Raw genomic sequence first — 17,802 nt, 5'->3', positions numbered from 1 at the left:
CGTGACGCACGTTGAGCCCCCTCCTCGAGCACGGCTCCAGACACGCAGCGTCCCCACACCCCTTCAGGTGGGCCGCGTTGGGCCGTGTGGGCAGCCGCCTACTCCCGCCTGTCCCCATCCCCAGGGAGTCCTGGCTGCGCCCATGTGGCCAGGCCCAGGGGGAGGCGTGGACAGGAGGCTGAGAGTGGCTGCAGCTACGAGCCCTTTCACACCTCTCCCAGGCTCCAGCATCTCCCAGGGGCCCAGGCACATGGCCGCTGCCCCGCCGCTCCAGGCTGAAGCACTGCCTGGCCAGCGCTCAGTGGCAATGGTCTGGCCCAGCACCCAGCCCTGAGACAGTGCGACTTCAGTCCCTGCTGAGTCCCAGCCCATCCTTCCCAGCTTGGCAGCCTGAATGTCACCCACCCCAGGCCTCTGGGAGAAGGCCCAAGCCTGAGCCTATGCTGGTGGCTGGCCTCGTCCCTCCACAGCCCCTGCATCGATGGGCATGTGCATGTGGCCGTGGCACCCTCCTTAGTGCTGTGGTTCACACACTCGACTATGCTGTCCTCCTCCAACGTCATGCCAAAGCGGCAGCAGCATCCCAGGTCCTCTGGGAACTGCGCTCAGGGTCCACTCGGGCCGTGGAGGTGGCCTGCAGTGTCACTCTGTGGACCGTGGGCAACACGGGCCCAGTCCCTGCACACCTCTGCACATCCCCCCGACAGCAGAGCACGTCTGGAACCCAGGCCTGTCCTCAGCAGAAGACGAGCTGGCGACACCGAGAGCCGGGAAGACACAGCTCCAAAGTCTCTGCGGGACCCAGGACAGGCCAAGACACAGAGCGCGTCACCTTCCAGGTGGGACGAGCCTGCCTACCTGGAGCTGCTGAAGCAGCCGTTCCATGATGTTCAGCAGAATGTCCCACGTCACGGCCTGGAGCTCCTTCCTGTACTTCTTGATGAGCCTGGTGATGGACAGGACGATCTCGTAGGACACCACCTCGTTCGGGCAGGTCATGGCCTGGAACACGAGCCGGGCACAGTCAGCAGCTGCCCCTCGCGCAGGAAGCCCCTCCATGTGCTCTCAGACCCGAGTGCAAGACGCCTGAGCGGCACCCAGCACACGCACACCATGGCCACAGGAGAGCCGACAAGGAGCCCGCCCTGCCCCATCACGGCCGGGACCCAGACAGGGCCCCAGAGCCTCCAAAGGGCCTGACTGGGACAGACCAGAAACTGAATTCCGGGCCCCTAGCATATCGGCCCCACAGGGCCTGAAGCTACCACCCAAGTTCTGATACAAGCAACGCAGAGACCACGCCGTCCACGGCCCCTCCTGAGGAGCAGGGGCGCAGCAGAAAGAGCAGCGGGTTGGAAGGTTCCATGTGACCCGGAACAAGATACAGCTATCGAGCTGCTGTTCACTGTAAAATGAGGACGTTACAACCGCCCCCACCCACGAGGAAGCCCCGAGAACCAAATGAGAACACGCAGACAAAGTGCTCTGGACACCGCGGGGCACCATGGAAACCGCAGCTAAGCTGCTGGCATTGTTCCAGAGAGAGCAAGATCACCACTTGACAGGCTAGAACTGTCAACAGCAAGAGACTCGCTACCCCAGAGGGAACATTGAGCGGTTTCAGTGCTAACTTGCAGGAGATGAAATTCATAAAACACAAGGTTTGCCTGAGAATAAAGCCTTTGAATAGCCCTAAATCTCGTCGCCAGCTGAGAAGCAACTGACTGGAGATGCCACCGCAGAGCCCCTGGCTCGGCAGGCAGGCGGGCAGCCCGAGGGGAGCTCTCCCACCCTGGCCAGGTCCCTGTGGCACAGACACTGCGTTACCTGATAAAACGAGGGCAGCACAGAAGTCGGGGAGTTCTTGAGCGAGTACAGCCGGTGGGCTCCCCAGAGAGCCATGCCCACAAAGAACACAGCTCCTCTCAGCAGCGGGGCGTCTTCCATGTAGGCTCTGAAAGCATTTCCCACAAGGACACACGTGAGCAGAGCCGCGGCCGTGTGAAGCTGCAGGGCTGGAGGCTGGGCTTCAACTCCTGCAGCGACCCCCAGCCCTGGCGCCCACGGAGAAGCAGAGCTGGGAAAGGGCAGGAACAGAGGCCGCAGCAACCACCTGATTCGTTTGTGTACAATTAGTCAGCGTTGACCACGCCGTGTGCCATGGGTCATGCTAGATGCCAGGGACTCGAAGAGGGGCAAGAGAGACGTTCCTCAGCCACACGTGCTCACACTCAAGGGATGCAGACGCCTAAGACCCTCATGAGTAAGTACAGAATCTCTACCTCAAATCCCAGCTAAGAAGGAGACCATGGGATAGGAGAGCAAGTCCCCTCAGGGAAGCCAGAGAATCACCGAGTGTGCTAAGATCTCAGGGAACACTCAAAGCTACTTGGCAAAGGCAGAAGAACCTTCTAGCAAAAGGCAACGGTATGTGCAAAAGCCCTCAGTGGGTGGGAGAAGAGCAAGACAGAGGGAACGACAGGCCCAGGGGGCTGAGGCAGCTGGGCCCCCCAGGGCCATGCTCCACAGGAAGGAGCAGTGTCTGAGGGTGCTGGGAGCCATGGTGGCTTTAGGCAAAGGGTGACACAGTCAGATCTGTGTCAGAACAAGGCCACTAGGCTGCAGGAGAGAAGGTAAGGGCAGAGGGCACAGCCTGGGAGACTGGCACGTGCAGATCTGAGCCATCTGCCAGGCAGCAGCAACAGGGCTTGCGGTTTGGCTGTGGCTGGAGACCAGGGTGGCGTCGAGACTGACACCTTGCGCCTGGGGCCCACACTGGAGAACACGCAGACGTGGCGAGGAGGGCTCCGTGTTCGTTTTGGACATTCTGATTTGATTGACACAAAGAGAGGACAAGAGATCCCATGTGTGAGATAAATGCCCAGCCTTAGTGACAGCTTCTGGAAGAGCCACCAGAAAGGAGCAGATCTCCGAGTGAGTCCATGCTAGGCAAGCGCCAACACCACGAGGGCTTTCTGGTGGGGGACTCAGGCTGGCGCCCCGTGCCCACCACCCAGCCTGTGCACTTGCCTGTCCTCCATGACTCGACACATGTTGTAGATGGCGCTGTGGCCAAGGTGGGTACCCAGGAGGTTACGCATCAGCTGGGAGACAAAAAGCACATCGTCAGAGATCGGCAAATACAAGCCCCCGCCCCAAAGTCCAGCCCCTCCACCAGCCCTGCCCGGTCCGGCCAGTGCTCTGTGGCCGCCCTAGGTCCAGCCAGCTGCCGCTGTCTCTTCCCAAACACAGAGGCAGCAGAGTTCTCACAACACACCAAAACCCTGACCCTGGCTCAACTGCCTGGGAAAATGCCACTGGACTTTCCTCAACAGGCCATTGTCTGGCCACCCCAAGAATCAGAGAGCCATTCATGCAGACAGGCTGGCCCTTGTCTCGTCCCTGTGCCTGGCTTAGGACCTCATGCTGGGGAAGAACTGTCCAGGACAGCAGTTTCAGAGACGCCCACCTTCCAGCAAGGCTCACAGAGCTCCTTGACGTTGATGGTGCGGCACAGGGTGACGATGAACAGCGGGAGGCTCTCGGCTGGCAGGCAGTTGTAGCAGACCACGGCATCCAGCACCTGCAGGGAGACCTGGTGGGAGAAACGGAGGGGTCATGCCGGCCCTCCCCGTGCTCCGCACCGGTCCTGCAGAGGTGACGCCCCAGGCCTCCTTCCCTCCTCATTTGGTCACTGACATGGCCCCTCCCCACTCCCAAAGCAGCCACCCTAGGAACCACAGAGCGAGTGAGCAAGTGTCTGGGAGGCACTCCAACGTCCTCGTCACCAAGGTGGATGTTACGTTGTCCCATCCTGAGCTACAACTCTAGAGCAGGGGCCATCGAACTGTCTGTACTTCCAGGGGAGATACCCGAGGCTCCGAGATGCCAAGTGCCATGCCCAGGGCCATGCAGCCAACAAGGGGCTCACAGGGCTGGACCCCCAAGTGCCAGCTTCCCAGAAACGAGGGGAGTCACTGACCTCTATGTCCATGGAGGACACAGTCCGGATGCACAGCAGACAGACCATGCTGCGGAGGAAGGACCAGCGTTAGCTCGGAGACATTTCCCAGAAGGCCAAGCAACTGCCTTTCGGTCCTTAGTCACTCTGTGCAGTCAGCCACAGGAGTGGCTCATCCCTCCTTAGGGTTCCACTTGCCCAGCAAATGCTGGGGTGCATGTTCTGTGCCACCCGCTGTCCTCAGTGTGGGGTGCTCAGCACCAGGCAGACAAAGCCCCTGCCCTCCGGATTTTATGGAATGTTTTGAAAAAATAATAACAAAAAAATAATGACTAAAACATCAGGTAATGTGACAAGCAAAGGGTGGCTATGTCCACTTCCAACTTCCCCATTTATTTGGGGGTTTCAACTCAACCTGCAGAGCAGAGCTTAAGGCCGGAGACAGTGGGACTGTCGTGAGATTAGCACAATTTAAACCCTCTTCTTACTGAACCATTGATGCGATGTATTCATCAAGGTAACAACTGTTGAATTTGACCAAGTTCACCAGCACCAGAAGGAACTCTGAGGACAAGCCGACATCCATCCACTGCAGGACAAACTCAGCTGCGGAGAGGAGGACAGGAATTTGTGTAGAAGTTGAATGTACACTTGCGACACACCTCTTCCCTTAGGAAAATGTGTCCAAACCCAATTACTGCCAGAAACCATGTCATCGTTCCCCTTGAAACGACAGGCAGGCCGGACGAGGCTCGGCGGAAGCCCAGGCACAGACACTAGACTCTCCCACTCTGGGCTACGCAGAGCGGTCTGAGCTGGGGGGGCGGGGGGCAGAGCCCCGCCCGTAACGCTGGGGGCAAACACCGTCGGGGCGTGTGCAGGAAGGAGAGCCACGCACATGCTTGGCTGCCAGCACGTAACCTTAGACAGAAAACCGGACCACAGGTCCCCTGTCGGCACCTGTCCTGGAGACCCTTTTCTGGGCAACAGAAAAGCAAAGCCCAAGTCAGATTTCTTTCTTCCTCCTCCTTTCTCTTCTCCCCACAATAATGACACAAAGTCTCAAGACCCACGGAAGCCTCACACTGTCGGGACGGCAGGAGGAAGGTCAGGGGGTGTGACAAGGACTTAGGCAGGCACGGAGGGCGAGGAGAGCAGGACCAGGGAAGCGGCACCACCTCCCAACGCCAGGCCTTGCCCACCTCCTGCCCGCTCCAGGGGCACGTTCTGAGGCCCAGACACTCTGGGTCAGCAGGTCTGGAATGCCAGGACTCTGCATTTTTAACAAACTCCCCAAGAGATGGGGGCAGATCCAGGTGAGCCCAGGTGCGCAGAGCTGAGTGGTGCACGCCCCCTGCAGGCCATCGCTATGAACTGCAGCACCCCCGGCCGGCCCCAGCCCTTCTGCATCCCAGATGAAATTTGATCACCACGGCCAGAGACAGCGCACACTGGATGTGGCACCCACCCAGTTCTTCCTCCAAGTAGGTGATGTGTCTCCCATTGTCCGTGAGGGCCTTGAAAACTTCCAGCCTTTCGTGGAGGTCTTCGTTGGAAGGGTAATCCTTGATGACCTTAAAAAAGAGGGCTCGAAGGACCCCCAGGCGGTCACCCTAAAGACAAGAACAAGGGTCGGCAGAGCCCTGCTGCAGTCTCCCACGTGGCTCCCAAGAAGTCCAGAGGTACAGTGGGCGCCGAGACTCCAGCCCCTTCTCCTTCCCACAGGCGCACCCTGTGAGGAGCAGGCGGCAATGCTGGCAGGGTTGGGGGCCGGGACCAGACGCAGGGCAGGGCCAGCAGCTGACGGTGCATGTGGGGCACCTGCTGCAGATCAGTCTCTGGGCACGGTGTGGGAACAAGAGGGGACAACACAGCTCCTGCCCTGCCCCAGCGCTCAGCCCAGGTAGCTACACTTATGCTCACAGAACAAAAGGTCTAAGCTGGGGAAGCCCCAGGAGAGGCGCAGTGAGAGTAGATGGGCCTCTCCGGGCAGCTGGGACACAAACGGGTGGAAGAAAGTGGCCAGCGGGGGGAGGGAGCCTTCAGGAAGGAACAAGAGGGGATGGGTGTTCCAGGATCAGCTGGGAACAGCTGGAACGTGAGAGAAGGGCAGGTGCCCGGCTGCTGGGAAAGGGCAGGGGGCAAGGTGAGGACACCTGAGCCAGGTACGCTCTTTATGCCCCACGGATTGCTTCACTTAACCCCCAAAACACCCCAGGGGAGGAAGGAACAGCGACCATCCTCGTTCACCAGGGAGGAGGAGATGGAGGCTCTGGCTCCAGTCACCTGCCAGGGCCACAGACACAGGGGTGAGGCCAGGAGCCCCTCCGGCAGTCTGGCTCCAGAGCCCGTCAGGCACCAGACCCCGTACCTAGCAACGGTGGCCAGCGAGAGGACAGCCAGTGGGCTGCTTGGCGTCACCCTACCCCAGGGCACAGGCCCGCCCACCCCTTACCTGCCCCTGCACGATGGCCTTCAGCAGAGCCAGCACCGCGTGCCGGGCCTCTGGCGGCCGCTCTGGCTGCAGCAAATCCGCAACGGCCTTCCAGAGCGCTTCCACTGCATGCTGGCACCAGGGAAGGGGGACAGTCATCAGGGTGCGGTCTCCAAGAACCGGCCCCTCAACTCAAGAACAGCATCATTAACAACACAGGACGGAGCAGACAATGGGGTCTTCTGGCTTAGAGCCCCTCTAACCTCACACATCATGTCCCTGCTGCAGCCTGTGATGACCACAGGCCTTACGGGAATGGCTCAAGGTGACTTCAAACCTGAGCAGGTCCCTTTCAGCCACCCCAGGCCACAGGCGGGAACAGGCGAGGGGAGAACAGCAGGCAGGCCGGGAAGCAGCCTGGCTTCCCCAAGGCCCACAGGAGTCTCCGTCAGAGCTGCTTAGACTCTAGCGGGGAAAGTCACCAGAGGGGTCCCAGAACCAGAAGCGCACGGCGCACCGAGCCTATGCCAGACGTGCAGCTCCGTGGCTTTTCTCCGTGAACATGCCAGCCGTGGGCCCTGGCCCTGCACCCGCCTGGCCTCTGCCACCCTCGGGCCTGTGGAGGAAGAACTCGCTGCTCCTTCTGAAATCTGCCTCCTCTGACTCCCACTCAGCCCGTGGGGAACTTGTCCCCGCACCCCCTTGAACTGCCACAATCAGTGTCACTCAGCAAGCATCTGAGATGGCTCCCATCACCTTCCCTTCTCCACCTTAACCTCCAACCAGTGCTTTCGCACTACCCCCCCCTCCCCTGGGCTCCCTCCTGGCAGAAGAGGACCTAAAATGGCCGTGGTCTCGTAGGTGTCGTCTGACCAACATCCCAACCCACTCAGGATGCACTGGGATTCTCACCTCCTTTGTCCCACTGACAATACTCCCACTGTTGCAGCCTGAGCTGCAGTAACACACAGACACTGAGCCTGTGGACCACCCCGGCCTCCAAGGCCGCTCATCTATTCGCGCCATGTTTTGTGCCCATACAAACAACCTTCCAAACAAGGATGCCTATTTTTTACATTTTGCCTTGGTGATGTGCAGCTTGTATGTTTGGGACGTACTGCTGAAGATGTAGTCATTCTCCCCTTAGGAGCCCTGAGTCTGCGAGGTGTGAGGCGTTCGTTCACCTGCAAACACTGGGCAAGGTTAGGGCAGGGCCCTAGGGTGCTCTACCAGCAGCCTTGCGCTCCCAGAATGACAACCTTCCATTCTGTCCCCAGTCGTCGACAGAGTTAGAAAACATCTGCCCAAGATAAATGTGTCCGGGCCGGGCTCAGTGGCTCACACCTGTAATCCTAGCACTCTGGGAGGCCGAGGCGGGTGGATTGTTTGAGCTCAGGAGTTCTGAGCCTGAGCAAGAGTGAGACCCCCATCTCTACTAAAAATAGAATCAAATTATCTGGCCAACTAAAATATATATATAGAAAAAATTAGCCGGGCATGGTGGCGCATGCCTGTAGTCCCAGGTACTTGGGAGGCTGAGGCAGAAGGATCATTTAACCCCAGGAGTTTGAGGTTGCTGTGAGCTAGGCTGACGCCACGGCACTCACTCTAGCTGGGGCAACAAAGCGAGACTCTGTCTCAAAAAAAAAAAAAAAAAAAAAAAAAAACATAAATGTGTCCGTGTCTGTGAGATTGCCTGATACCACCAGGCAGTCACCTCCCCCAAAATGGCACCAAGACTGGTACACCCTGAATTGCTCTCTGTGAAACCAAAGCCTTTCCTGACATTCCTTTATTTTCCCTTTCCCTGAATTTGTAATAAGGGAAGACAAGAAAGCACGCATTTATATAAGCCACTACAAAACCTTTCTGGGATCTGCTAGAAAAACCTAATCCCTCTGCTCCCCAACCCAACACGATTGGTCCCTCAGGGTTGTACTCAGGGCATTTCCAGAAACTTCCCATCACTAAGATGAAAGTTACCCTAAAATAGTGCAAATCAGATCATTAGCAAAGTTAGCTATCAATCATGCTCCTAGAAAGAGCAAACTCAGGCTTTTACACGACCTACATGCATCTTTTTAGCAGCCCAACTACGACAAACCTACCTCTTCAAATTTCTTAGTTTTTGCGACTTCACAAATCTGCCCTATCACCCGTATGCGATTGTTGAGGCCACATTCAACACTCAGTTCCTAGAGAGAGGAAAGAAGAAAAGGGGCCAGCGCTCAGGACACAGGTCTCCTTAACCGCTACTCACAAACTGCCCTAAGAACTAGACACTTAAAGCAGGTCTTTCTGAAATCAGGATTCACCCAAGAACTTACTGCTCCATCTCAGTGGACTCAAAAAATGAAACTTTTTCTTCATGACTGAAAACGTTTTATCGAGCTTAAACCCACATAACCTAAAATACACCATTGTAACAATTTTGAACCATATAATTCAGTCTTTTGTATATCTGCAATTCTCTTACAGCCATCTCCACTAATTCTAGAACATTTTCATCACCCCCAAAGAAAACCCCATACCAATCCCACCCTCCCCCGGCCCCCGGCAAACATTGATCTACTTTCTATCTCTGTGGATTTGCCTATTTGGACGTTTCATGTACGTGGCCTCTTGTGATCGGTTTTACCTAGCATGTTTTCAAGGTTGACCTACGTTGCAGTATGTGTCAGTTTTTCATTCCTTTTTATTGCTCAGTCACATCCCACTGTATGAACATACTGTTAGGTTTGTTCCAGGTGGGAACCCGAAATGTATAGGACAGAATGTGGTTAATGCAAAACTTAGGCTTGTAAAACAATAGCCGCAGGAGTCTGGAGAGTCCCCGGACTTTGTAGATCTAACAGACAGCTGCAGCCAGCATTCCTTCCCCCTTCCTCCCTGATAGAGACGAAGTCTACCCCTTTCCAGCTCTCCTGATAAGGACAACCCCAGAGCAGAAGGTGGATGTGGCTGGGGCAGGGGTCTCAGGAGTTGGTTATTTGCAAAAGAATTAACTACAAGCAGCTGTTCTGGCCCACTTGCCGTGGAAAAACCCTCGCTAAAACCCAAAGCTCTCCCCCTTTCTCCCGTAGACTCTTTTGCCTCCACTCATCTGCACCCAGATGCTCAAAATAAACAGCAATTTGTTACACATGAGGCTTCATGCCTGCCTCTCTCTCTCTCTCTCTCTCTCTCTCTCTCTCTCTCTCTCTCTGGGACCCAGACCTAACATGTACCACGTTGTATCTATCCATTCATCAGCTGATAAATGTTTCGGTTGTTTCTAAGTGAGAAACCCTGCAAGTGCAAAAATTCAACATTTACTTATGGGCAAAACATGATGCCAAGCATGTGTCAGGAGGATACAAACACACATGAAGGATAAGGACCTACTTCTTCCAGAACTCACAAATTACCAGGTGACACCTGGCCATATCCTTAACCACCTGTGGAGATGATGTCATTCAGGCCATACCTAGTAAAATGGGCTTTTTTACATCAATACCTGAGTACAAACTCAAGTGTGCTCGAGCAGGTCACCAAGATCCTGACTTTCTGAGGTTCCCAAAGGAAAGGAGGGTGTGCCCACCTGCACAGTACTGGAGACACCGTCCCTGTGCAAATGCACACCAGCAACTCATCTTCCACAGAACCTAGTGCGCGACTGAACCCAGCCTTCCTTGCACTTCCCCCTAGGCTAGTAAAGACAGGCAGCTCACTCACTCTCAGGGTTTCTGCCGTGATGATGAACTCCGTCTGTTTCCCCTCTGCAGACCTGGGATTTGGCCTTGATGTTCCCAGTCCCAACAGAATCTTGAACTTCTCCTTCAAGCCTGAATCTTTGCTTGTTGGCTTGGCCATGGTGGGCAGGGACACACCAGAGGACTCCTCTGTGCAAAACAAACAGGCATGGAGACTTCTGAGGAACAGCTCCACCCACCCGCCCCGAGGACGACCGCCAGCCGCCAGGACCTCAGGTCAAGGATGGGCATAGGCTCTTCCACAGCCCGCAGGCAGAACAGCCAGGCTGACCCGCCCACAAGTAAGCCTGGGAGTTGCCAGGCCTGGTCTAGCAAGCTGCCTGCTCAGACGCGGCCGCTCGCCCCGCCCGACTCCATGCACGGGGTGCGCGGCCGCCGCGGGGTCTAGGGAACCCTGACGTTTGCCCTCTCTTCTCCCATATGGAGGAGGAGCTGTCACGCAAATGCCTGAAGCAGAGAGCCGCTCGCACCCGCCATGACTTAAAACCCAGGAGCGCTTGCAGCTCCGGGGTCCGGCTGAGGTGGGCGCGGCCGAGGCCTGGGACCCGGACGCTGCGGGGCCCGCCGCCCCAGGAGCCCCTGCGGCTGCCCCGTCGGGGCCGGGCCACATCACGGTCCAGGCCGGCGCCAGCGGTCGGGGCGTCGCGAGCCACTCACCCCGCGCCGCGCCTCCGCGCGCCGGGCAGCCCGGACGCCGAGAAGGGCGCACACCCCCGTCCCGGAGCCGCCGCCGGAAGCGCGACCTGCACTTCCGGCAGCGCGACCACACTGAGGGCCGGCGCAGGGCTTGCTGGGAGCCGTAGTTCTGGGTCGCCCTGTGGCGGAAAGACTGGAAGCGCTCTGAGTCACGTGACGAAGCCGCGGGGGCTGCCGGGACGCGTAGTCCGCAGGAGTCCAGCATGAACGCTTTGAGCACCAGGATGGTGACCAGAAGCCGGACCCGGGGACCCGGGACCGGGTCGCGGGCGGGCGGGGAGGAGTCTGCGCCGCTCGGGAGGGGAGAGGCGGCTGCAGGTAGCGCCGCGCCCCTGCCGGAACACGGGAGGACGGGCGGAGGAAGGGGCCTGCAGGCAGGGTCCCTGGCTGCCTCCCAGGGCTCCGAGCTGCGCGGCCCCACCGGGGTGCAGGACGCGGCAGACCGGCAGCCGCTAACGAGTTCTGTGGCGCCACCCCTGCGTGCCCACCCTGCATCCTTTCCCCGGAGGCTGGGGTCTGCTGGGGTCTACCGGGGCCTGGGCCTGCCCACCCACTCTGGTCCTGAGCAAGATAGTTCTTCCCGTCCCATCAGCTGTCCCGGGATGCTGCACTTGCCCAGGCTGTGGAGCAGACCAGCCCTGTTCTCATACAGTGAACCTGCTTCCTTCTCAAGGGGCTGGGTGCCAAGGACACACCCAGCTGTAAGTCTCCCCGGGCTAGAGGGTGCCTCTGAGAGAAAAAACATGGCATTCGTTATATTTATCTTGTTGCCGGAAAGGACCTACTCTGTGCCAAGCATGGGAGTCAGCAGTGAGCGACACTAACAGGACTCCTGCACTTGTCCCCCAGAACTTAGACAGACTTGGCTAGAGGGGGAGTCCCATAGGACCCAAGGACCCCAGGGGTAGTCCAGACGAGCAGAGAGGCATGGTAGGAGGAGCTGGTGTGCAGTGGGGAACAGGCAGGTGATAATGCCAGCCAGAATGGCAGGAACTTTGATGCCAGGGTAAAGTTTGGAGTTCATTCTAGCTGCAAAGGGAAGTTGATGAAGAGTTTTAAAAAGGGAACTGGCGGGATCTGATCTGGGTGTTAGCTGTCTCTGATGCAGTGCAGAGGATGCAGAGGATGTATCGGCCGCATCATGGTAGACACTGTTACCAGACTTCTCACGTGCTGATGTGGACCCTGTCAGGGGGGCAGTGGCGTAAGGAAGGATAACATGTTCCCGAGGGCAGAGCACCCCGAGTTTAATAGATGACGAGCAGTTTTTGCATGAATGAGTGAGGGGTGTGCTACCAGGTAGGGCAGCATCCATATCCCACCCTCACCTGTGCCCTCACTAAGGGGACTGAGTGGCACTTTTTGCAGAAGGAGGGAAACGCCACAGCCCTGTGAAACGTCAACGGAAACCACACAGACTGCACGTGGCCTATGAGGCCTCAGATGGTGAGAAAGGTGAGGGGACTGAGCCCCTCAAGGTGCCCGTCTGGGAGCCCCAGGACTGGCAGCAGCAGCTGGTCAACATTCGCACCATGAGGAGCAAGAAGGACGCACCTGTAGACCAGCTCGGGGCTGAGCACTGCTATGACCCTGGCGCCCCCGCAAAGGTAGGCAGGGGCCCCATCTGCCTGGGTGACCCCCTTCCCAGCAAGATGCTTGTTTCCTCTCAGGCCTCTGACAGCCTGACACTTGGTGGCTCTTGGCTGGCACCCTCCCCTTCCGGCAGCACCTTGAGGGGACAGTGTCCCAGAGCACTGGGCAGCATCACCAGCTTCATTGTAGCCACCCAGGTACACAGGTACCTGCAGCTTAGGGCCCCATGCTCTGCTTTCTGCTGCTCTGGGTGGGCAGGACGCTGGTGTGCCATGTGTTGCTCAGGGCAACAGGTGGAGGTGGGTAGATGGCGTGGGTGGGGCCTGGCCCAGGGCGAGCACCAGGACCGACCGCCACGCTGTCCCTGTCACTGCACCAGCAGGTGCGGAGGTACCAGGTGCTGCTGTCGCTGATGCTCTCCAGCCAGACCAAAGACCAGGTGACGGCAGGTGCCATGCAGCGGCTGCGGGCCCGGGGCCTAACGGTAGACAGCATCCTGCAGACTGACGACAGCACGCTGGGCAAGCTCATCTACCCCGTAGGCTTCTGGAGGGTGAGCCCCAGCCCGTGGCCACCGAGGCTGGGGTAGCACTGGCCTGGGAGCGACCTCAGGAGGTTGAGGGGCGTGGGGGTGCCAGAGACGAGGGTCGGGCCTCTGTGGCATGGGGGGCCTAGGTGCGAGTCCTGCTAGAGCCCCCCCATTCCTCTGCACAGCCTGTGGGGGCTGGCGCCCAGTCCCTAGAGCTCCCAGGCCTTTCCTGTTTGTGTCCTCCCCTTCCTTCCTCTGCTCCCGCCTGCCCCGCCCTTCCTCTCCCGCCTTTCCCTGTGTTTACTCCAAGCCTCCCTGGAGTGCCCCCCCAGCCCGTCACCCTCCAGGAGCCCTCCCAAGGCTGCTCTCCCCTCAGCGGAGCACTGGGCAGTGGGCGGGTGGATCTATTGAAAGCAGCGTGGAGGGTGGGGCTGCTTCCCGTGGCACCAGCAGTTTGTCAGGCGGGTTTTAAATAGCCCTCTCGCTCCCGCACAGGATGGGAACCACCCGGCTGGCCTGTGGCTGGCGGGGGAACCCGGGCTCCAGCCTTCCTTCCTGAAGGCCCAGGTGCTGCTGAATCCAGCTCCCGGGAGTGGCCTGCTCAGCCTGGCCTCTCGGGGGAATGACAGGGCAGGGGACCCAAACCGCACCCTACATACATCATGGGCCCGTGCAGGTGGAAGGCAGGGGTCCAGGCCTGCCGTGGGGCCCTGCCAGGGGCTCCCCTGAGCCTCTCTGCTGCCCTCGGTTTGTCCCAACCTCTGGGGGGTCGGGGTGAGCAGCTGCCTCTGCCTGGGTCCTGGGCAGCGAACAGGCAGCTCTGGGCATCTGTGGGCCTCCCGGGGCCTCGTCCTCCCGGCCGGGCTGTACCTGCAGGGCTGACTCCCCCCGTCCCTCAGAACAAGGTGAAGTACATCAAGCAGACCAGTGCCATCCTGCAGCAGCGCTATGGCGGGGACATCCCGGCCTCCGTGGCAGAGCTGGTGGCGCTGCCAGGTGTCGGGCCCAAGATGGCGCACTTGGCTATGGCTGTGGCCTGGGGCACCGTGTCAGGCATTGGTGAGTGGCACAAACCCGTGAGCAGGGAGGGGCTGGCTCTGGGCTCTCTGGCCACTGTTGGGGTTCCCCACTCATTGTTACCTGAGACCCCAACTCTAGCGTCCTCATCCCCAACTCAGCCCACAGGGTCAGGAAGGTGTTCCCAGTGCCAAGCAGGCCAGCCCCACGCGGATGGGACTGATGCAGGGTTCGTGCCTGCTGAGCACCTGCCACGTGCTGGGCTCTGAGAGGCCACAGCTGTCTGTGCTGTGTGCAGGAGGGACATGGTCCCCCGGGGGGTGGAAATGGTGGGCTGGGGGCATCTGGAAAGACTTCCTGAGGTCACATTTTGGCCGGGAGGCAGGGTTGGCCAGGCCAGGAGGAGGAAGTGCATTCCAGGTAGAGAAATAGTATCTGCTAAGGCGGGAGGAGGAGAGAGGCCGGGAGTAGGAAGTGACGGAATGAGAGTGGCAGAGTGGGGAGGTGTGGGGAAGGCGGGGGCCGAGGAGGGAGGAGGAAGGGTGGTCTCTTGGGCAGGGGGTGGGGGGACAGTGGAGGGAGAGGCCTCCCTGGACTCCTTTGCTCAGGTCCAGGGTGTCACTTCCTGGTATCAGAGGCTTCTCTGTGGTTGGGTGAAGACAGTCCCCTGGGTGGGGTGTGGAGCTGCGTCCTCCTCAGAGCTTTGTCCAGAGGAGCTGGGGCTCCTGAGGCCACACAGCGGCAAGGCCCAGCTAGCCCAGAAACCAGGGTTTCACCCCCACCTCTGTGCACACCCCCCAGCTCCTCTGGGACCCCTATGCCTTCCAGCTGTGCCTGGTGGGCACGAGGGCCGAGGGCTCCGTTCTGAGCCCTGGGGAGCTGCAGCCCCCAAGAGCCAGAGCAGGGCTGGGCAGGAGCGGGCACTGTCTCCTCCCCTTCTCGACGCCCCGCGCCACCCGCCTGCCAGCCTCTCAGCAGACACTTGAGCTTATCTGGGCGGCTGTCCTCAGCTGCCCGTGTCCCAGAGTGCTGCGGGGGAAGGGCCCCCTGCACACAACCAGGCAGGGACACAACAGACAGGAGTGTTGGAATGTCACCCTCTCTGGTTGTCTGTGGGCCCGACCACCCACAGGCAGAGCCCAGGGATGCCTCCTAGGGGGTTCCCAGAGAGAGAAGCCCCTCCCTTAAGAAGCCAAGGCCAACTTTGGGAGACTGAGGCAGGAGGATTACTTGAGGCTAAGAGTTCCAGACCAGCCTGGGCAAAAAAAAAAAGAAGAAGAAAAATTAACCAGGCATGGTGGTGCTCGAATGTAGTCCCAGCTACTCGGGAGGCTGAGGCAGGAAGATCACTTCAGCCCGGAAGTCTGAGACTGCAGTGAGCTGTGATTGTGCCACTGTATTCCAGCCTGGGTGACAGAGTAAGACCCTGTCTCAAACAAAACGAAACAAAACAAAAGCTAGAGCCAGAGGGTACAAGAGCCCCTCCCAGCTAGGTGACCTTGGGCAAAGCACTGGCCTGTCTGAGCCTCTGGCCGGCCACACAGCAGGGTGAAGTAGTTGCCCTCCTTAACTGCACAGGTGTGCGGGAAGCCCTCCTGGCCAGCACAGGGGGCTCACGCAAGGTGACATGCCCAGCCTCGGCCCCAGGGCAGCCTAAGGAGCGTGGCCACCTCCGTGTTAAGGAGAAAGGAACTGAGGCTCAAGGCCCCAAGGATGCGACCCTCAGCCTTTGTGGTCTGCACACCCCCCAGAGTACCTTTTTCCAGGCAGGTAGCAACAGGGCAAAGGAGCTGGCGCGGGGATTGGCTTTCTCTCTGGCAAACGCTGGCGGAGGAGGCAGGCTGGGACTGCAGCTGGCCAGGACAGCTGGGCTGCAGAAGGAGGCCTTGGTGAGCAGGCGCCCGGGCTGAGCCCCCGGGGTGGTCAGTAGGAGCAGGGGCCAGCGCCCAGGTGTGCAACAGCGGCAGCTGGCCAGGCCGCACTCCCTGCCCGCCGTGGTGGCAGGTGACCTCCTGCTGGCCTGCGGGGCCAAGCTGCTGCCCCCCCGCCCAGGGCCCACAGCCAGCGCCTGGACCAGGAGGGGCCTGGGGCCACAGGGGGTCGAGCGGAGGGAAGCAGGGCCAGGCCCCTCCTGGCCCCACCACACTCCTGGGGAGCCTGAGGACTGGGAACACGCACTTCCCAGAGTCCTGGGCCAGGTGTGGCGGCTCCTGCCTGTATCCCAGAGCTGTGGGAGGATCTCTTGAGCCCAGGAGTTCGAGGCTGCAGTGGGCTGTGACCATGCCACTGCACTCCAACCTAGGTGACAGAGCAAGACCCTGTCTCTAAGAGGATAAAGAACCTTCTTGGGCCTCAGTTCCGGCCTCTGTGGGTGCCTTACTGAGTCTAGGCTGGTGATCTCCCCACGCGGGGTCTGGCCCCCAGCAAGCGCTTGACACAAGGTAGCTGTCACTGTACTTGGGGACATAGAGCTCAAAGCAGAGATACCAACCCCCACCACTGCCCAGAGCAGAGCCCCCGCACCCACACACCCAGCTGGCACCAGGATGGCTGGGAGTGGGTCATCCTGAAGCAGACGCCCCCAGTTCCCCAGGATGACGGAGGGAGGCCTGAAAGAGGTTGCTCGCAGCCCAAATATGGGCTCCAGCCCTGCCCAGCAGCCAAGAGGCCGTGTTCCCGGGGTGGTGAGGCAGCCACTCTCAGGCCTGGGGCCAGGCTTATGCAGTTCCCATCCCTGCTCAGAGTTCTGCGGGTAGGGGGGTGGCAGTGCTGGCTCCGGGAAGGGACGGGGCAGGGTTTGGCTGGTGCAGTGCGCCTCCCGTTCACCCTGCCCTGTCTCCATCCAAGCAGCAGTGGACACACACGTGCACAGAATCGCCAACCGACTTCGGTGGACCAAGAAGGCAACCAAGTCCCCAGAGGAGACCCGAGCTGCCCTGGAGGAGTGGCTGCCCAGGTGTGTGTGGGGGTGGGTCCCTGGGGGGCAGGATGGGGCAGGCCCCTCCCTCCCACAGCACTGAGCCAGCCTCACCCCACAGGGAGCTGTGGAGCGAGATCAACGGCCTGCTGGTGGGCTTCGGCCAGCAGACCTGTCTGCCCGTGCACCCTCGCTGCCAGGCCTGCCTCAACCAGTCCCTGTGCCCGGCCGCCCAGGGCCTCTGAGGGCCTGAGTGCTGCTCTGGCTGCCGTCTGTGAAATGCCTTTGTTGGGAGCCACAGCCTGTTTAGTAAAGCTTTGGGGGCATTTGCAGCTGGGGTCTGGCTGACTTCTGTCCCTGAGGGGCAGGGGCAGGCGGGGAACCGCGTGCCTGCGTGCAAAGGTGTGTGCACCCGCGCTCTTGTGCGTCTGGCCCAGGGCTGCCTGGGAGGCCAGGATGGGGACGTGACAATCTGGGCTGTGCACTCGGGAGGGAGGGGGAAGTGGTGGAGCCAGCTGTGGCCAGCTGCCGGAGCACCTCCTTGGGAGCTGGCTGGGGACGCCAGCCCCCTGCCCTGCCCAGCACAAGCTGCCCTCTCAGAAGCTCCCCTGCTCGGACACCAGCGCCTCCTCCCCTGTGCACCCTGCAATACCCGCCTCTGCCGGGGCCCCACTGAGCTCTCTGGTCTCAAAAGGGACACTAGGAACCCAGGCAGGGTGCCACAGGGCACAAGGCTTGATCTGTGTGTACCTGCTAGAGGTGGTGGGGGCCACGCTGGGCAAAGGGCAGCCCATGGTGTCAGGGCCCAGGTGGCTCTGTGGGGGTGGTGAAAGTGGGAGGCTGGGCCTCACCAAGCAGAGGGGGCAGGGGCCCTAGGATGCGCCCCAGAGGGAGAAAGAGGTG

General features: G+C 59.8%; 2 protein-coding genes across 15 annotated transcripts in view; one reads left to right on the top strand and one right to left on the bottom strand.

Moving 5' to 3' along the window:
• Positions 1–10,968, bottom strand: part of TSC2 (TSC complex subunit 2) — a 34,739-nt gene extending 23,771 nt beyond the window's left edge. For 5 of the 6 annotated variants that reach the window (XM_045541164.1, XM_045541159.1, XM_045541160.1 and 2 more), the window contains exons 1-11: positions 10,805–10,895; positions 10,110–10,276; positions 8,504–8,590; positions 6,417–6,527; positions 5,430–5,574; positions 4,450–4,567; positions 3,983–4,031; positions 3,470–3,595; positions 3,031–3,104; positions 1,828–1,954; positions 859–1,002 (exon numbers count right to left, since the gene is read on the bottom strand). In XM_045541164.1, coding sequence (XP_045397120.1) covers positions 859–1,002; positions 1,828–1,954; positions 3,031–3,104; positions 3,470–3,595; positions 3,983–4,031; positions 4,450–4,567; positions 5,430–5,574; positions 6,417–6,527; positions 8,504–8,590; positions 10,110–10,247 — 1,119 coding nt within the window. In that variant the 5' untranslated portion in view covers positions 10,248–10,276; positions 10,805–10,895. Of the gene's footprint in view, positions 1–858; positions 1,003–1,827; positions 1,955–3,030; positions 3,105–3,469; positions 3,596–3,982; positions 4,032–4,449; positions 4,568–5,429; positions 5,575–6,416; positions 6,528–8,503; positions 8,591–10,109; positions 10,277–10,804 lie in introns of all 6 variants that reach the window. The other variant, XM_045541158.1, reaches the window with a different exon arrangement.
• A 25-nt stretch (positions 10,969–10,993) lies between these two features.
• NTHL1 (nth like DNA glycosylase 1) lies at positions 10,994–17,231 on the top strand. Of its 9 annotated transcripts, none has more exons than XM_045541168.1 (6): positions 10,998–11,161; positions 12,212–12,450; positions 12,816–12,974; positions 13,865–14,024; positions 16,833–16,938; positions 17,021–17,231. In XM_045541168.1, exons 1-6 carry the CDS (start codon positions 11,047–11,049, stop codon positions 17,142–17,144), a joined length of 903 nt encoding a protein of 300 aa, XP_045397124.1. In that variant the 5' UTR covers positions 10,998–11,046; the 3' UTR covers positions 17,145–17,231. The 9 variants fall into 9 exon arrangements, with proteins under 9 accessions (XP_045397125.1, XP_045397124.1, XP_045397123.1 ...); XM_045541167.1 differs by having other exon boundaries at positions 10,999–11,161; positions 12,215–12,450; positions 12,816–12,989; XM_045541165.1 differs by having other exon boundaries at positions 10,999–11,161; positions 12,816–12,989.
• Positions 17,232–17,802: the final 571 nt, after the last annotated feature.

Source organism: Lemur catta, chromosome 2, assembly GCF_020740605.2.
Source record: "Lemur catta isolate mLemCat1 chromosome 2, mLemCat1.pri, whole genome shotgun sequence".
NCBI classification, from domain to species: Eukaryota; Metazoa; Chordata; class Mammalia; order Primates; family Lemuridae; genus Lemur; species Lemur catta.
This window is presented reverse-complemented; position numbering and strand designations above follow the sequence as displayed.